Source organism: Sinocyclocheilus grahami, unplaced genomic scaffold (genome assembly GCF_001515645.1).
Source record: "Sinocyclocheilus grahami isolate Dianchi unplaced genomic scaffold, SAMN03320097.WGS_v1.1 scaffold223.1, whole genome shotgun sequence".
In the NCBI taxonomy this organism is placed as follows: Eukaryota; Metazoa; Chordata; class Actinopteri; order Cypriniformes; family Cyprinidae; genus Sinocyclocheilus; species Sinocyclocheilus grahami.
Window position 1 is genome coordinate 1,737,626 of NW_015505402.1, and position 18,456 is coordinate 1,756,081.

General features: G+C 36.5%; 2 protein-coding genes across 4 annotated transcripts in view; one reads left to right on the plus strand and one right to left on the minus strand.

Annotated features, from left to right (window-relative positions):
* Window positions 1-5,205, plus strand: part of LOC107596802 (myocardin-related transcription factor B-like) — a 19,162-nt gene extending 13,957 nt beyond the window's left edge. Inside the window, exons 12-15 of one of the 2 annotated variants that reach the window (XM_016287624.1) lie at window positions 341-469; window positions 659-793; window positions 2,284-2,344; window positions 2,418-5,205. In XM_016287624.1, the coding sequence (XP_016143110.1) occupies window positions 341-469; window positions 659-793; window positions 2,284-2,344; window positions 2,418-2,878 (786 nt within the window). In that variant the 3' untranslated portion in view covers window positions 2,879-5,205. The remainder of the gene's footprint in view (window positions 1-340; window positions 470-658; window positions 794-2,283; window positions 2,345-2,417) is intronic. The other variant, XM_016287625.1, reaches the window with a different exon arrangement.
* A 3,547-nt stretch (window positions 5,206-8,752) lies between these two features.
* LOC107596803 (cell death-inducing p53-target protein 1-like) lies at window positions 8,753-18,242 on the minus strand. Of its 2 annotated transcripts, XM_016287627.1 has the most exons (5): window positions 18,171-18,242; window positions 16,864-17,012; window positions 15,637-15,810; window positions 14,595-14,868; window positions 8,753-8,892 (listed from the first exon to the last, which is right to left on the minus strand). In XM_016287627.1, the coding sequence occupies exons 2-5, from the start codon at window positions 16,946-16,948 to the stop codon at window positions 8,784-8,786; spliced, it is 642 nt and encodes a 213-aa protein (XP_016143113.1). In that variant the 5' UTR covers window positions 16,949-17,012; window positions 18,171-18,242; the 3' UTR covers window positions 8,753-8,783. The 2 variants fall into 2 exon arrangements, with proteins under 2 accessions (XP_016143113.1, XP_016143112.1); XM_016287626.1 differs by lacking the exon at window positions 8,753-8,892 and having other exon boundaries at window positions 14,505-14,868; window positions 15,637-15,807; window positions 18,171-18,240.
* Window positions 18,243-18,456: the final 214 nt, after the last annotated feature.

An 18,456-nucleotide genomic window follows, 5' to 3' on the forward strand; every position in this document is an offset into this window, starting at 1 on the left:
GTTCAGCTCACTATTGTGATGACAAGCCCCAGATGCATTTCTCTCTGATTTGGCACGTAGGTTGAAATGGAAAGCCTTTCTGAGGTGTGCAATGTGTTCTGTGCTTATCTCTGATGTTGCCCTGGCAATAGCAGTTGAGTTCAGGTGATACATTACCCTCTTAACAACATCAAACACAGACATGACTAAATAGGTGAAAGAAATAGAGAGCACAGAGAAAATCAGAAAGAGCACTTATCACTAAGACAGAGTTGGTTCGAGAACAAAAGGCCTGTGTTTAAACACTGATATTTCTTACACCGCGTACTGGGCCTAAAGCTGTCTTCCTTGTGTTTTACAGGCTTTACCCATATGTGGAAGCTCGTCTTCTGGGTTTGAGTACAGGCAGCACCAGAACCAGCCCATGGCAGACATGCCCCAGTGCTTTCTCAACAACTCACCCAGACACACAAATGGACCCATTAACAAAGTAAGACAAGCTGACCATATGCAAGTACATGAACACAAATTCTCCTAGCTAGCACAAGCTACTTTTCAAGCTTTAATGAGCTCAAAAAATGGTTTAGAACTCGTAACGCAAAGCAAGCACACATTGCTTACTCAGTTTTGCCACAAGGGCCGGCTATTACACAGTTTGAAAATTATATGTTTTGTTCAGCCTCCCTCGCCCTGTCAGCTCAACTATATCTTCCAGCCATTGACGTTCCCCAATCACCATAGCCCAAAGAGCAAAGACCCACCCCGTTACGAGGAGGCCGTCAAACAGACCAGAGGTCTACAAGCCACAGTGAAGGTAATTTAAAGTTAAGCCCAAAGTATACTTCAGTTTTGACAGCTGAACAGATAGCCTTTTGAAGTATGCACTACTTGATAGCACTCGAACACATGAGCACTCAGAAGTTTCATCTGTATTCAATGTCTGCAACATTTCTCTCCAGAAGTTATTACTAATAAAAATGTCTTTGTACTCATTTAAACTAGAGTTGCGGGTATTTCTTAACCTGCTCGTCAACGCTGGTGTCTTTTGTTGTTACTGTCTCTAGTAGTTTGTTGTTGTGGTTCAGTCTTTTCCATTTCTTTTTCAAAAATGAAACAATAGTGGTGCCATCTTGTGGACAGATGAATTAGTGCAAGAATACAGAGTACTCCATTGGAAAATGTTGATGATGAAATTTGTGTCATATATATATACTGTATGCACAGTGGCGGTTCTACATTTAATTACATCCCCCTTCATCAAAAATGAAACAATAGTGGTGCCATCTTGTGGACAGATGAATTAGTGCAAGAATACAGAGTACTCCGTTGGAAAATGTTGATGATGAAATTTGTCATATATATATACTGTATGCACAGTGGCGGTTCTACATTTAATTATATCCCCCTTCGAGCATATATACACTATACATTATCTAATTTGCATATTAATGTGTTCTTGGAGCAACATTTAATAAAAAAAGAAGTGTAATAATTGGAGTAATAATTGGCAAGATTTTAATAATAATATCTAATATTGCATAGGAATATTGATGTATAATTTATTTCCATACTCACTTGTTGTGTCTCCCAAAATGCCTGATAAACATGATTTAAGTCCTGGAGTCCTCTACAGTGGACATGTATGAAATCAATGCCCTGTTCTGTAACAAAGTCATTTTTTGATTTGAAACCCCATAACGTTTTGACATAACGTCTGAGATGTTGGTTTATGAAATACAATTTGAAAAGTAGTCTGATTTAAATTATAATTACACAGATTTTAATATTTTATTTATTTTTTTATTTTTTTATTTTTACTGCTCATGCTGCCCCCCATGTATCATGAAGAAATGCCGCCCCGGGCGGCTGCCCGGTTCGCCCATGCCAAAAACCGTTACGGTGTACGGGTTTATGAAATACAATTTGAAAAGTAGTCTGATTTAAATTATAATTACACAGATTTTAATATTTTATTTATTTTTTTATTTTTACTGCTCGTGCTGCCCCCCATGTATCATGAAGAAATGCCGCCCCGGGCGGCTGCCCGGTTCGCCCATGCCAAAAACCGTTACGGTGTACACATACCCTGATATATGCATAAAAACTGAAGAATGCTCTGGGATTTAGGTTAACAGACATTCCCTATCATAAATACGACTTCTCTCTGTCATTCATGTGCTCAGAATTCAAATATTTCGAACTCCATTTGAATGGCACAGTACTAATATTACATACTTTGTATCTATCTTTGTATCTATTTTGAACACTTTCTGTTGTCTTAATACCTTGTATTCTTCCATAAAGGTTCCCACTGCTACCAGTCAGCACATGGACGATTTGTTTGATGTTTTGATCGAGAGTGGAGGTGAGAAAAGTCAAAACAGATCTTTGATTTCAGCTAGATTTGTAGAACTAAACCATTTTCTTTGCTTTCCCAGAAATATCCCCTCTATCTAGACAGGATCCCTCTCTGGACAAACTTCTTCCAGTGACCGCAAACATCACCACCCTGCCCATCAACACGGTGCTGTCTCGTCCTCCCCCGCAGATACATGTTGCCCGCACACCCAACCAAACCCAAGCACCTCCATCCAGCCTGGTGGCTCTGGCCTCCGATAACCAGTTGGAGGCCCTGCTGGCGGACGCTGAGCCACGGACCCTGAGAATGATGGAGGAGCTTAAAAACCAGCTGCTGGAGCGGCCCCACTCCCCAATGGACACTTCAGATCTGACCTTCACCGACACGCCCCCTTCCGCCCTCCCTCTACAAGATGCAGGTCTCGACAACATGGAATGGTTGGACCTTACGATTCCAGGACCTGCTGGTATCTGCTCACCGACTGCAGTCTTTTCATCTGATTTCTTGGACTCCACTGATTTACAGTTACACTGGAACTGAGCTCACAAATGGATGGAGATTGGAGACATTCTGAAAAGATCTGCGGTGCGCAGTCGGACACTTACAGAGCTCAGTTGTTCAGACTTCTTGGGTTCCGAGGATCTGTGTGCAAACCACTCATAGTGTAGCATCAGCTTTTCTCAATTGTGCCTATACGTGCAGGTTTGTGTACTGCTTTTGTCACCAAGACCTTTTTCAAGGCAGAAGAAGAATGTAGAGACACTTTTTTTTCACCTGTATATTCCTTTTGTCCATAAAAATAATTGGGATCCAAACTTTCAAGCTCCAAAAAGTACATAAAAGGTAGCATGAAATTAGTCTATATGACTTGACTGGTATATTCATAGTCTTCTAACGCATCACAATCACTTTCTATGTTGAAAAGATCAAACTTTTAAGTCTTTTTTCACTCTCAAACCACACCAAAACATTCAACAATTCACAGACTAAATTGAATTTGACTTCAAGAACCTTAAAGTTGGCATGAAATTAAAACCACATTCATCCAGGCGACCATTTAATAAAAAAAAAATGACCTCTTCTTTTTTTTTTTTTTCAGAAACCCATACATTTCACTCAGATGTCACAATACAAAAACAAAAATTAAATTTCATCATAAATTTAAATATCAAACCTCACTGAATGTCGCACATCACAAGACCAATCAACATAAAGGCTTAAAATCTGTACATCATACAAAATGATTCATATGGATTAATTTCATGCTACCTCTATATTCGTTCTGAAGCTTGAAAGTTTTGGACGTCAAAAACAGCTGAAAAATTCTTCAAAATATCTTCTTTTGTGTTCTGATGAAGAAGAAAAAACATCCAAGTTTGGAACAACATGGAAGGTGAGTAAATATTGATATTTAACTACAGAGTTTGCAATTGTCAGACATTTGTGATGGAAACATTGTGCCATGGTAATTGTTACAAATGTGGTGTCATCTTCACTGAAGGAACCTGTTTAATGGCTTATTTCCATTCACTACCACCTGCCATGGTCATGGAGCTGTTAACCATTGCATTGGGGTACTTGAAATTGTGGCAGCTAAATAATAGCATTCAATTTCTAAACATTCGAAATCATCCAGTGCATGGACTGGGAAAAGGCCAGAACGAGTTTGTTTACCAATCCCAGCATGGGGCCAAAGAGAGGGAGGGAGAGAGGCACACAAATGCCTGACTAGGGGCCATTATTATCCCTATCAAAAGAGTAGAGCTAGAGATATTCAGCTCTTGCATTCTGAACTGCCACTGTTGCGTGTCTTGACCAGAGAAACAACACTAAACAGGACCAGTGAAATTTCCATATTCAGATGAGGCGATCAGAATTACATCAGAAAGCAGCTGCGTTTTGATTGGTCAGACTCTTTACTGCTGTACAGTAGATGATTGTTTTGGATGCAGTTAAACTGCTGAGGCCCAGATTCTCTATATTTCACAGAATTTGAGCCTCTTTCTTTATAACCACTGAAATACAGGTAGCTGGCAGGTCATTTGCCTTTGTTAATTTACCTACACCTCATCTACTCAGTTATTTGTAAGAATGGATTAGTTTTCAGTCAAACTGTCTTTTTGATTATTTTTCTATAAAATGTGACATTGTAGTGACATCTGCTGGAACGTTTTGAAACAGACTGCTGAATGAATTTCTTATCACCACTCCCTTCAGATGTTTCACTATGAAATGTTTTTCTTCAGTGTTTGGCAGATGAAATAGCAGCTTTCTCTTTAGACACTATGCGAAAATATGCCAGACATGCCAAATAGTGCACTTACTTGACTTTGGACTGAACTCATTGACAATCAGTTCCTTATCCAAACATGTTGTCAAAAAGAATGTATTTCTTTATTTAGAAATGTAATTTCTAAAGGGATTCCATAGTTCTGTCTCTATCAGAGACCCAGAAACATACAATTTTTCTGCATTTATGCAGTTCTCACATATATTTTTTATCATGTTTTATGGCTCTATATATATTTTTTAGTGTGAAATAAGACCTGCGGTGGAGTAAAATCCTATCGCAAGACCTGTAAACCTGTAAAGACTATTAGGAGTTGTGTGCCTTTTTTTCAACATGCCTATCAATGTAATTGCTCTGTTATGAAGCGGTAAAGAGGAGAAATATTTGAAATTTTACTGACCCTTTGAAGTGTGATATTGATTGTATGCCTTATATTTTGCACCGTGTATATATTTTTACAATATACATTTTATACAAATGTATTTGTGCAACTGTAAATAATGTTTTGAGGTTATCTTTGTACATATCTTTATTGTATATACAGCCTTTTATCATTCAAATGTTTCTGTATTTGAAACCATTGAAATGTACTTGTTTGGCCTTCCAAAGGCCCCACATAACCTTACTTATTATACAAAGAAAGCTAACAACACAATAAATAGACTTTTCATTTGACAATTTAGCAAAGACAATATATCTCAAAGACAAGTTTGCAATTTATAACCTACAAAACAAGCGAAAATAATTTAGAATTGCTTTTAATCAGCTGAAGAACTCATACTCTACTACATACTACAAACAGAATCAGCCGAGCATTTGGTAACAAAGTATTGCCAGGGTTTCTGCAGATTTTATAAAGGTACATTTAAGACTTTTTAAGACGAAGTAAAGAAACTTTTAAGGAATATATTGAAGGGAACACAATATGTCCATGTTTTCCAAATGTAAATGTCTAGCAGTAGCAGAAAATGGCTTGTATTAGCAATACTTCAAAGTTTGAAAATACAGCTTCCAACTGATCTCCATTACTTTATTTAAAAAAAAAGCAATAAACAATAGGCAAGACTAATCAAAAGCTATTAGCATTTTTTGACATTTCATTATACTTTTTGACAGGGGCATATCATGCTCTCATTATTTTTGAGGGGGGGCACTATAGTACTTATGTTCTTGTTTTGTTTTAATTTTTTTCCTTTGTATTCGAAACAATCCCAAACGCATTTATTACATCATGAAATATCTCGATTCTCAACTTTATAGATTGTTAGTTGATCTTTAGTGGACGATGGTCAAAGTAGCCTAATGTAGTATTTAACTAGGCATAAAAACCTGTCTGTTTACTTAAAGGGTTATTTCACCCAAAAGTGAAAATTAGCCTGTGTTTTACTTACCCTCGAAGCATCCTAGGTGTATATGACTTTCTTCTTTCAGACGAGTCCAGTCGGAGTTATATTAAAAATTGTTCTGGCTATTCCAAGCTCTCTCATTGCAGTCAGCGGGTGTTGCAGTGCTTCAGTCCAAAAGTCGTCAAATAAAGTGCGCGCATCCATAATAAAACGTGCTGCACACGGCTCCAGGGGGGAAGGTGAATAAAGGCCTCCTGTAGCGAATCCATACGTTTTTGTAAGAAAAATATCCATATTTCAAATGTAATAAACACTTTTCTCTCACTTCCGGTATCTGTCATACACGGAACATATGAGGCAGCAGGTATGCTAGTTTCACGTGTTTGTTTATAGGAGCAAAGGAAGCAAAGTTTCCTTACTTTAGCAAAGGAAAAACAAGTCTCCTCTTAGTTTATATCGAAATCCTCTGACATTTTTCTTTATAAATCCTCGTTTTGGGCTTCTAATTCGCGACCAGCGTTTTGTTTTGTTCTCTCTCCGCATTGGCCACCAATCACACAACGCTGACCTGCTTTCATTGTACAGAAAAAGAGCAAAGAACATTTTCACTGACAGTCTAGAGTTCAACCACTCGCAAAAATTCCCGTTAAAATCACTGAAGCTGTTTACACTGTGAAATGACTATCTTACAGATTCATACACACATCTGCACTTTGTTGTTCGTTTCCAACTAAAGAATTCGCCAGAAAGAGGTATTCAGGCAGCGAGCGAGTGAAGAAAACACCGGCATTTTAGCGATGACTCATCAGAGCACCTCTGATTGGCCATTGCATTCATAAACTCAACAGCATCGTGTGTGATTGGTTAATGTGCAGTGCTGTAAAAACGCTCAGTGCCAGCCAGCGATTTGAATTTAGCAGATGATGATGACACGCTGAACTATTTATTCACGCTGGTGTGATTGTATCAAATATAGAACATATTATTCAGCTATTTTTTGTCTTTTGGAAGCTGCATTCAAAATCCACTTGGCTCAGAAATCTGAGGGGGCACGGCACAAGGTCGAAACGTTTTGAATACCTTCAGGGCATGGTGCCGAAAACATATACTGAGTTTTGTAATGTAAAATGCTATATTTTACAAATGCATTAGCGTATCATCTAAATTCAAAATGGCCAATGTGGGAAAATTAGGTATAGATTAACTTGGTATGCTGCACCAAATCTAAAGAGACAGTCTTGGTTTTTGGCCAAACCATTCAGAAGTTATAAGCAAAAAATATCCATTTCATCATATCTCCTGACCACTAGGTGGCACTGTGCAGGTATCCTCGGGTCATATTGCCAGACATACGATAATTATCGTATTTGTACGATAATTTTGACCTCTGTACGATGTACGATCAATAATGAAAAAAGTCTGTCTACACTGGACGCGACAAAGCGAGTGTTAAAAATAATTTTAATATGTCATAAATAGAACGAGGCATCAGTTCACTGTCAGGGATGTGTCGTGTCGTGTCAATTCCAATGCAGACAGTCACTGATTATAATGGGTTCTATAGTATTTTGTCGCACTGCTCGCGTCCAATGTAAACACTTTTTTCTCGTGTCAAAAAGTTGTTGGTTTAGATAGCTGTATTCTGTACGTTTGACTCGTGTAGGATCATTTTCTTCCAAATACAATAACTTTGAGCTTCTGGTACGATACTTGGACATTTCCAATCTGGCAACTCTGCATGGTTGTCTACACACACCGTATGCTAAAGCGTTGCAGAGCAACATCCATTTTGGTGTGCTCTTTGTCGAATTTGTCAAGGTATTCGACTAATCAACTAATCTAATGACTAATCAACTTGAATTCCTTTTTTTATTGTCTAAAGAGGATTTGTTTAGATTTTCATGTAAATCAGGAGGAGTTCGAAAAAGTTGGTTTTACAGAAAACTCAATGTCAGGAAAAGTTTCATGATGGAGAATGACATCAGGGTGCAATCGAATCATCTTGAGCCAAGGAATCCAAAGGAAAACAGAATTGGTTATTTAGTTTTTTTTTTTCTTGTGAGAAAAAAAAAAAAGTTCCCTTACAGTTCAAAATAAACATGAGTGCAAATTCGGTCAGCTGGAAATGTTACAACTTTTACCCATATGGTTATGAGCTGCCATAGACTCGAGCGGAAGAAGAAGAACACTAACCGATACAGTGGGTACCTACACACCTTCGGTGATTGACCCCCAAATATCTGCCAATAGGCTCAAAAAAATCAGCTTGATTAAACCACATTGTTACAGATATTTATTATTGTTTTAAGCATAAACTCATCTAAAAGTGCTCAGTTTGTATCTAGACTTTCTGCTCTGATTTAAGACCTTTTTAAAGCCTTAAATTGTAAGACTTTTTAAGACCTGCAGAAATCCCGATTGCGTCTTGATTCCATTTATTATATTCCTGTACAACCTGAAAGTGTTCAGTGCTTTAGCAAATATCCAACCCAAAATTCAAATTTGCCATTGAATGTTCTTGAAATTCAAAGCAGAAGACTGATGTCACCCTGAAGATTCAGATGTCTTGCATTTTCCTTTCGGTATTGACAGTTCTGGAGGTAAGCTTTAAGGCAAACCGAAAAGTTGGCTCAGTCCCTGCAAAAAGAGCGAACCATGAGATAATCGCCATCGTATCCTTTAAGAAAGGCACTCCAGGTAATTCCATGGGGATCGTCCCTGTAAAACGTTCAAGATGACATTGCCTGAAACCATTCCAGCAACCTTTTCAGTTCAGTCCACATTAAGGGGATTCAAAAAATTCCAGTCCTCAGAGCTTTTTGCATGTTTTTATGTGACTACGACATTTTGGACACTTGTGAACGATGTCTTTGCATCCATCCATGCAGAACGGGATTACACAGCAGCCAGCTATACAACTACACAAGAAACAGTCAAGAACACAAATATGTCATCTTTAACCCCATAATAGAATGACAAACTGGTAATCACATAATGGAATAGGGGACGCAAATTAGAGTAAAATATCAGATGACAGAGTTCAACTCACCAAAAAAGAATGGAAATTAAACACACAATATAGGCCGCACTGCCAGCTTTGGTTGTGATGTCTGTGGTTACATACTGGTGACAGAATGGACACTGCGTCTGAGTCGAGTGTCGAGGCAGTTGCTGAACATCCAGAATCACCTGAGGAGCTGAGGAAAAACAAACATGAGCCGCTTTCAGGAAGCTCTGGTCCTGTTGGATTTTGTATTAGCGTAGTTGTCTCTCATCTCAAAAAAACTCATCTCACCTCACATCAATGAAACTAGTGTAAAGACTACTAACCTGGATAAGGCGGCGGACTGTCTATAATTATTACACCAGATGAAACAGTTGTGTCTGAAATAATAAAAACGTATGGACATATGAAAATGACATATGATCTATACTTTCAAATACAGAGGGCAAATTCCAAATGTTTAAGTATATTTCCTAAATACTGTTCAAGATATCAAACCTCAAATTGTCATACCTATTAAACGAGTGCCTCCTGAACTGTCTTGCATATTCTCCAGTTCAATCTTCCTGTCAGAGAGAACCTTAAGCTGCTCATCAATTTCTTTAAGTTCTTCTCTGGAATACTCTGTTGGTCACAAGAGTAGTGTGAGTTCCATCAGTTTATTCCTTACATACTGTTAACACCATACAATGAAAAAAAATCGCTATGTTTGTATATATAACCAAATTCTTTATTTATGAATAATCTCTAAATGTCTTTCACGGTTTATTTGGCTTCTGTTATCAAGTAGTTTCAGCTGATGGGACTCACGTTCCTCATTCTGGCCGCTGTTTCGCTTGAACTGGATGAGCATTGCCAGGATATTGCGTTTGTCAATCAGTTGCTGTCTGCGAAAGGACAGCCAGTTCAGCTCCTCAAAAATGTTCATCAGCTGTTTATCAGGCATGTTGAGGGTTGAGATGAGTTCACTTAAACCTCCAAAAGCCTCAAACCTTCATACAGCGTCCGCTCTGAAATAGATCAAATAGTTTCATAATAGAACTTAATAGCTCTAGAGCATCTAGTCAAGAATGCAGGAGAACTGTTTAATACAATGGTTTATTCCTGATATGAAAACACTACTTAACCCAAGTGCAATTACAATGTGAATGGACAATAAATATCTATTTTAAATTTAAAAAAAGAAAATAGAAATGAGGCATGTTGAGGGTTGAGATGAGTTCACTTAAACCTCCAAAAGCCTCAAACCTTCATACAGCGTCCGCTCTGAAATAGATCAAATAGTTTCATAATAGAACTTAATAGCTCTAGAGCATCTAGTCAAGAATGCAGGAGAACTGTTTAATACAATGGTTTATTCCTGATATGAAAACACTACTTAACCCAAATGCAATTACAATGTGAATGGACAATAAATATCTATTTTAAATTTAAAAAAAGAAAATAGAAATTTAATAATTACCCATGTGCGCTGCAGTGTCTCTTCAGTTGCAGTAATAAGGAAATAAGAGGCTGGTTGTACTTTAGCGGATCAGTATGAGGAACATGTTCATAATATTTAAAGTGTGTGGTTTACCTGTATTTTACTACTAACTCACATCGTGACAAGGGTCTTAAGCTACATATATCTATTATATAAGCATTTTAAAAACCAACATTAAGGGGACTTAAATGGCACTCTTGAAAACAACCCATTTTCACCATGTTCAGGTTTAATTATTTTGATCAATATAAAAGAAACAAAACACACAAATATGACTTTAAAGCACGTTAGGAGACATGTACTTCCAGTTAATCAGCTGTTATGTGGATGTATATATGTATACATGTTAATGGCGTTATGCTTACAAATATGATGGTTTGGGTTTCTGTCTCAGTAAAATTAACAATGCCTTTATAAAATGTATTCTAAAAATAACCATTTAAGTTACTTGTTAGAATAATTGCTTTAACAAGTGTCCGTCTTCACAGGATTAGGAAATAAACAAAGTCTTCCCAAAAGCAGTTTTAAAAAAGAACATTGCTCAGAGTTCATGGTGACCACAGCTGCCACGTTCCATTTCAGTGGTCACTGAAATGTTGTTATTGTATGGAAAAGAACAGTTTAAAAGGCAAAAAAAAAAAATAGAGAAAGAAAAAAGCTTTTTGTTGTTCCACAGAAAAATAGGCGTGAACAGTGTTTGGAACAGAACGCCTTTAAATATCCATTTACAAATTTGGCCTATTAAAGAAAACTGGCAATTGTCTCGGTTCATTTCCTCCTCAGCTTCTTCAAAAACGTCACTTCATCTCTGTTCCTGATCCCGTAGCTGAGGACAGATGAAACACAATCACACTAAATCACATCAAAAACATATCATGATTCAAAGCACAGCAACTACTGTGCACAAAATAAATGAATAAAAGTTAACACATTTCTACAAAAGCAACAGATTTTTTTGGACTCACTCCTTAAGCTTTCTTTTGTCATCTTCTAATTGCTCTCCACTGAAGACCAGATGAAATGTCCTCCACACATATTTCCTTAACAGAGAAAGTAGATTAGGGGGGGGGGTCATATCCTAAATCACATCCCATACTTTTTTCACGTCTCACCAGCTGATGTGTTTGACACCCCCCTCTCGCTGCTGTTTCAGCTCCATATATCTGCAAATGGCTTTCTTGAGATCCAGAACCGTAGCAGACTGCACAACCACAATAGCTGTGAAGAGATTTGCTCCACTTAGAATCAATACATATATACCAGTTGCGACTACCAACAAGGAAACTCACGCATGACTTCTCCATCAGCCTTACAAACACGAACAGTCATGGCTTGACCATATTCCAGAGCCACCTGAGAGTTCACCTCCTCCAACGTGACCTGAACATTTAGAAGATCAGAAACGATTTAGAATTCTAGATCTTACGAATTAATACATTCAGATATGTAGCTTGTTTTACTATTATTCTATAAAAACAAACTCTTCATTGTTATTTGATGGTCGACCTGAATTGGCAGGTCGCACAGTAAAGGGTCCTGCACCATCAGAGCCAGGCCTTCCTCAAAGATGTCAAGAAATTTTCTTTAGAAGATTTTTATATTTATTTGTTGGAGCCAAAACTACCATTTATTTGGATTAAAAACCACAGACACCCTTTATGCATCATCTACTTTATTTTCACTAATACAGAATGTTAATGTATCATTATGACAGTATCTACAGCTTGGTTGTTCTGGCCTGATGACTGATTTGTGTGTGTGTGTGCAAGTAATAAAATGACTACTCGTATATGACACAGTTTATCTTTTTATTTGTTCAAATAATCAGTCCATAAGTTTTGTTTTACACACACATTTGAGACTTGAGTTGAGCATGGCATCAGGTGTAGTGCCATATACTACTCTCAAGGCATCTACCTACAGCTGCATTCATGTAACACAAGCTTGACATCTATTGTCTGCAACAGCATTAAGTCACTTCACAAAGCAAGTAGAACTACGTAGTCAAGAGCATATTCAATTAAAGGGAGCCAGAAAGGATAGTGCAAGTGAATCCCATGATCATGCATGCATATTTACTGGAGATTATCTTCCAATAATCAAACAGACATCATGTAGTTTTTGCAAATGATGGAGAGGGATCTTGATGATGTTACAAGTCATGGGTGATGGAATCAAATAAAGCCAGATAGGATGAGGTCGTTTTTTCAGTCAGAAAATAGTACATTGGAATTTCTGCTGGATATTTTGAAATCAGAACTGAATGTGGCTAAAGTTATTTTTGTAATGCCTGCATATGCAATATAGGCTAGAGCAAATGCTATAAAAATTCAGTGTTTGTTGGACAGATCTGATTAAAAAGATCATATACAATGAGACAGCAGGTTTATATGCATTTACAGACAGATTGCTACATTTTTTCCCTTATGTGTTAAATAGTACAATGGAAAGACGTAAAGTCTTGATTGTGAAATGGCTATTATGTTGGCAGATTGTCTACCAGAGAAACTATTATTATCTGAATCTTCATTTAAATCTACACTATGTAACCTTTTTGATGGGGGGGGGGGAATATTACTAAAGAGTGAGTGCAAACCATGTCCTTTATTCACCCAAAAACAACTTGATCACCCTATAATTATTATTTCTATTTTGGAGCTGTCGGGACGGATTTTGCGGGAAATTGCATATATCCGTACACAGAGAAAATATTCGCGTTTATGTTGTGGGAGAAGCGTGAAGCTGAACCTTTGTTGTCACAACGAACGAGAAAAATGACCATGGATCATTCAATCGTTGAAATCGCCATTGTAAAACCAAAGAAACCCCGCACACCGATACAGCGGTGCGTCAAACTACATTCATCCACGTAGAGGAGCAAAGCCGAAGCACAACCAAAACAATGTTACTCCGCAAGACGCGTGCAGGTTTATTTTTTTAAACCGCTACAGGCCCAAAAGTTACTTAGTGTAGTTTTAAACAAAAGATGAAAAACAAACGTCTCAATATTGAGATATATAGTGTCTAAGCACTGCAGATGTTGTAGCTTTCGTACCATTTCAACTTTTATCCAGCAAGGACGAATTAAATTGATCAAAAGTGAAAGTAGACTTTTACAATGTTACAAAAGATTTCTATTCTTTTCAACTTTATTTATCACGGTTTCCACAAAAATATTAATGGTTTCCAACATGGATAATAATGAGAAATGTTTATTGAGCAGCAAATCAGCATATAAGAATGATTTCTGAAGGACCATGTGACATTGAAGACTGGAGAAATGATGCTGAAAATTCAGCTTTGCATCACAGGAATAAACTATACTTTAAAATATATTTAAACTGAAAACAGACATTTTAAATTGCAATATTATTTCACATTAGGCTACTGTTTTACTGTATTTTGATCAAATAAATGCAGCTTTTATGAACATAGAAGCCTTCTTTCAAAAATATTTGTAAACAAATACCCAAACTTTTGAATGGTAAAAAACTAAAAAATGTCATGGTGATACAACTATCCTGAAATCATAATGAAGAAAAAAAAGCCTCATCGTGAAAACCTTATTTAGTGCTTTAACATATGCTTTTATTATTATTTCTTAGAAAAATGTATGTCTGCCAAATCAGTATACAACCAACATCAAGAAAAAACATAACAGAAAGATGATTTCATATAGAGGTCCACGGTCCAGTGTTATCTAAGTATTATTGAGCTACTGTTATTGTTTTAATTAATATTTTGAATGGTTGTATATATATATATATCCTGTTTTCATTTTAAAGTTTTAGTAATTAGTTTTTTCATATAGCTTTCTATATACTGTATATCTATATCTATCTATCTATCCATAGATAGATAGATAGATAGATGGATAGATTTATTCTTAATTTTTTTTATTTCAGTTTTAATTATTTTAATAAAACAAGTTACACTAAATGAAAATGAGAAATGCCTAAATTAATGCTAAAATTAAATATATTTATTTTTTAAATATTTTCTTTCAGTTAAAGTTCATTTTTAATACGTTTTTTTTATGGTCGTGGTTTTAGTTTTAGTTTAAGTTAACTATAATAACCCTGAAGAGGTCATATCAGATCATATTGTGCTGTTCAGTTCCACTGCTCACTTACCCGACAAAGAAGCAGAACATACAGATAAGAGTATTTGTGAGGCCGATGTCGTGGCTGATGCAGGTGATGATGGGTTGCTGGCAGTGTGGACAAACCGTCTGCACTGGAGCCGCTTGGAACATCTCCCCCTGTAGAACAGTCACGGTGGTGGTGGTGGCGGCACCAGGAGGGGCAAGAACTGTGGCTGTGTGGCCTGGAGCAAAGTGACTGGGCCCTGGGCCATAGTGCTCTGCTATCGGATGAGGAAAGTGCCCAGGTGGAGCATAGTAACCACCTGCAACACATGAATGAATTTTTACAGGTCTCTGCACACAATAAATCTCGTAGACAATGTAGCTTGAATTTTGTCTATAATGAAAAAAAGTAGGTGAAATCTAGTACTAGTTAATCGGAAATGTCGTCTTACAAAAACGACTGTGACAAATTACAAAGTATTTCAAGTTGTTCCAAACAACATTTCATGTTGTTCCAAACCTGTATCTATCTTCCGTGTAACACAAAAAGATATTTTGAAGAATGTTCAAATGGTTTCGGGCCCCATTGACGTCCATAGTATGGGCAAAAAATACTATGGAAGTCAATGGGAACCAAAACTATTTTGGTTCTTCAAAATATATTCTTTTGTGTTACATGGAAGATAGATACAGGTTTGGACTGACATGTGGGTGAGTAAATGATGACAGAATATTCATTTTTGCCTGAACTATTCCATTTCAATTCGGAATGAGTTATTAAATATTAATGAAAGATTACAAACACAAACATTTTTTTCTACTGAATAATGTTAACCAATCAACCATTCACAGACAGACCAGAATGTGTATTAAAAAAGTGAAAAGGATTCATTTTGTGTAATACTGCTCCGAGGCCTGACACATCACTTTCAGTTTCATTGTGAACAGAAAAATTACCCGTTGTTGGAAACCTGTCGCATCACAACAGATTTTGGTTTTAATTTAGTAGTAGCTCTTCTTTCTGAAATGCTAATGTTTTCTGAATGGCTGCTGATGCATTAGTATGTCAGTTAGGTAGGCACACTCACCGTGAGGATGAAGCATGGGCATTGGCATATGCACATGCTTAGGCATGGGACCTTCTCCTGGGACATGTGGTGGAACAAAGCCAGGTTGAAGTGTGGCTTCATAAGGTGGAGGTCCATATTCTGGAGGCAGTGGCTGCCCTTGTGGAGGTCCTGTCGTTACTGGAGCACTGGCTGCTGAGGAAACACAGTTTTATGTTAAATAAAAGAAATGACAGAACTCTTATATCCCTCCTGCTAGATTTGATCTTCTCATAATTAATTATAAACATGCAGTGGTGTCCAAACATCTGAGACCACTAGTGAAATTACTGTATTAATTATTTTGCATTAATTAATTAATGAAAAAAAAATTCATTAGAAATTACTATATCAGCAAACAATTTAAGTGAAAGATTACTAACTGTCGTAGTATTTGGCTTGTCCCTCATTTCCTGCAATGACAGCAGCACTCCAGCTGCAGAAACTCCACAAGTTTGTGACAGACTTAAGTTTAAAGTTTAAATGAGTTTCAAATCACTAAATATATTGGTGAAAATATAGCAGAATCTTATACATTTCTTCTAATGTCATAACTTATATTTGGATTATTTAAAAAATAATTATATACACACACACTCTCTCTCTCTCTCTCACACACACACACACACACACACACACACACACATATATATATATATATATATATATATATATATATATACTGTATAAACACAGTGTTTGCTGATTTTCGGTGGTTTTTTTTTTTATATATTTAAACTTTGTGTACGTTATTTTATATTAGGCCTATAGCATGGTGTATTTTTATTCGGTTTGTTAACAAAAGTTCTATGTTTAAGTGAGTTTGTCATTGTATCGTTTTGTTGTTTTCCATTCAAGCAATTGACGCTGAATTGGCACTAACTCGATTTTAGTGTAAGTAAAATGCGCACAGGCACTTATAAGCTTTTTAAAAGCGAAGCAAAGCGAGGAGAAGAAGGAAAACCCCAAAGAACCCCCCCCCACACACACACACACACACACACACACACACACAGACAGACAGACTAATGGAATTAAATTCAATGGAATTACTTTTTGCAATTCTGCAATAATTGGCAGCTAATGATGGTGCAGAACATTTCTTCTACCCACTACATTCACATACTGTGAGATGGTCTTCAAAGCAGGTTTAAAAACTAACAATTAATTTGATGTCAATAGAGATGAGAAAAATATTAAGGAATTTACCAGGAACTGGAGGTTGTCCATTTTTCTCCCCAAGAAAGGGGCAACTGGGGCCCCCTGGGTATGGAGGAGGGGGGTCACTGGACATGTTGGTTCCCTGGAAGGAGGCCAGAGAAGGGAGCTCTCACTGTGCTGATGTTCAAGCAGCGTTTCTGAGGTGAACACAAACAGGCCACATGGTTCAGTACCCACACAGTGTAATGTGATAGTGCCATCCCTGACTACTGTTGCTGAGGCATTTTAAGCACATCCAATTATCATCGATTTGCAGAGGCTCACTGCCTCTATTCCCCTGAGCCCACAAATAAAGACAACTTGTCCATAAGCATGAATGATCTGCCCTTATGAACACAGATTTTCTTTGCACTTTAGACTAATAAGGGTCAGTGAGTCAAGCCACGTGCCTCACTGACACAGACCCATATCCTAAAGAACACTGTTCTGCAAGACTGTCTGTGATCATCTTTGAGTCAGATGTGCACGCTACATCAATATACTATATGATAAACCATTCAAAAGATATTTTTAAAAGGTTTGGGGTCAATAAGATTTTTTTTAAAAAGTAATTAAAACTTTTATTCAGCAAGGACAAATTATATTGATCAAAAGTGACAGTAAAGACATTTAGTACGTTACAAGAGATTAAAGTATCCTGAAAATAAATCAACATAAATATTACGCAGAACAAACATTTTTAACAATGATGATAATAATAATAATAATAATAATAAAAATGTTTCTGTATTTAAATTCATGTACACCAAGTTTGGGGTAATATTATCTCTCTCTATATATATATTTATTTATAATAAAATATATATATATTTGTTTTTACAAATTGTGCATCCCTAAAACCAGTTAATATTATCATTCAGCAAGAATGCATTACATTGATCAAAAGTGAAAGTAAAGTTCTATTTCAAATGTATGCTGCTCTTTTTAACTTTCTATTAATCAAGGAATCCTGAAAAAATGTATCACAGTTTCTGCAAAAATATTAAGCAGCACAACTGTTTTTAACATTGATAATAATAATAACTGTTCCAAATCAGCCTATTAGAATGATTTCTGAAGTATCATGTGACACTGAGGACTAGATTAATGACTGCTAAAAATTCAGCTTTGACATCACAGGAATAAATGAGATTTTAAAATATTTTAAAATAGAAAAGAGTTATTTTACATTTGTAATACTAATAATATTCACAATATTACTACTGTATTTTGATCAAATAAAAGCAGCCTTGGTGAAGAAAAAAAAGAGACAAATATTAATTATTTCTTTCTTAAATATAAAAAATCTTACCAACCTCAAACTTTTGAACGGTAGTATATAATGCATAATCCTCATAATATATGTGCCTGAATGGTGAGGTGCATCATTCCATCTGTCGGTTAAAGATTACCTAGTTAGTTCAACTTATCAAGATTCTTCTTATACTCAACAGCTAAAAAATCTAGAGATAAAACAAAAGCAGACAAATAAAATACGTAACTTGGATACAAAGCAATGTTATGAAATAAGTGCAATCTTCAGCACCTTGGGTTTAAGTAGACAGTTTGGGCCTTTGAGAAGTTAAAGCAATAACATTTACA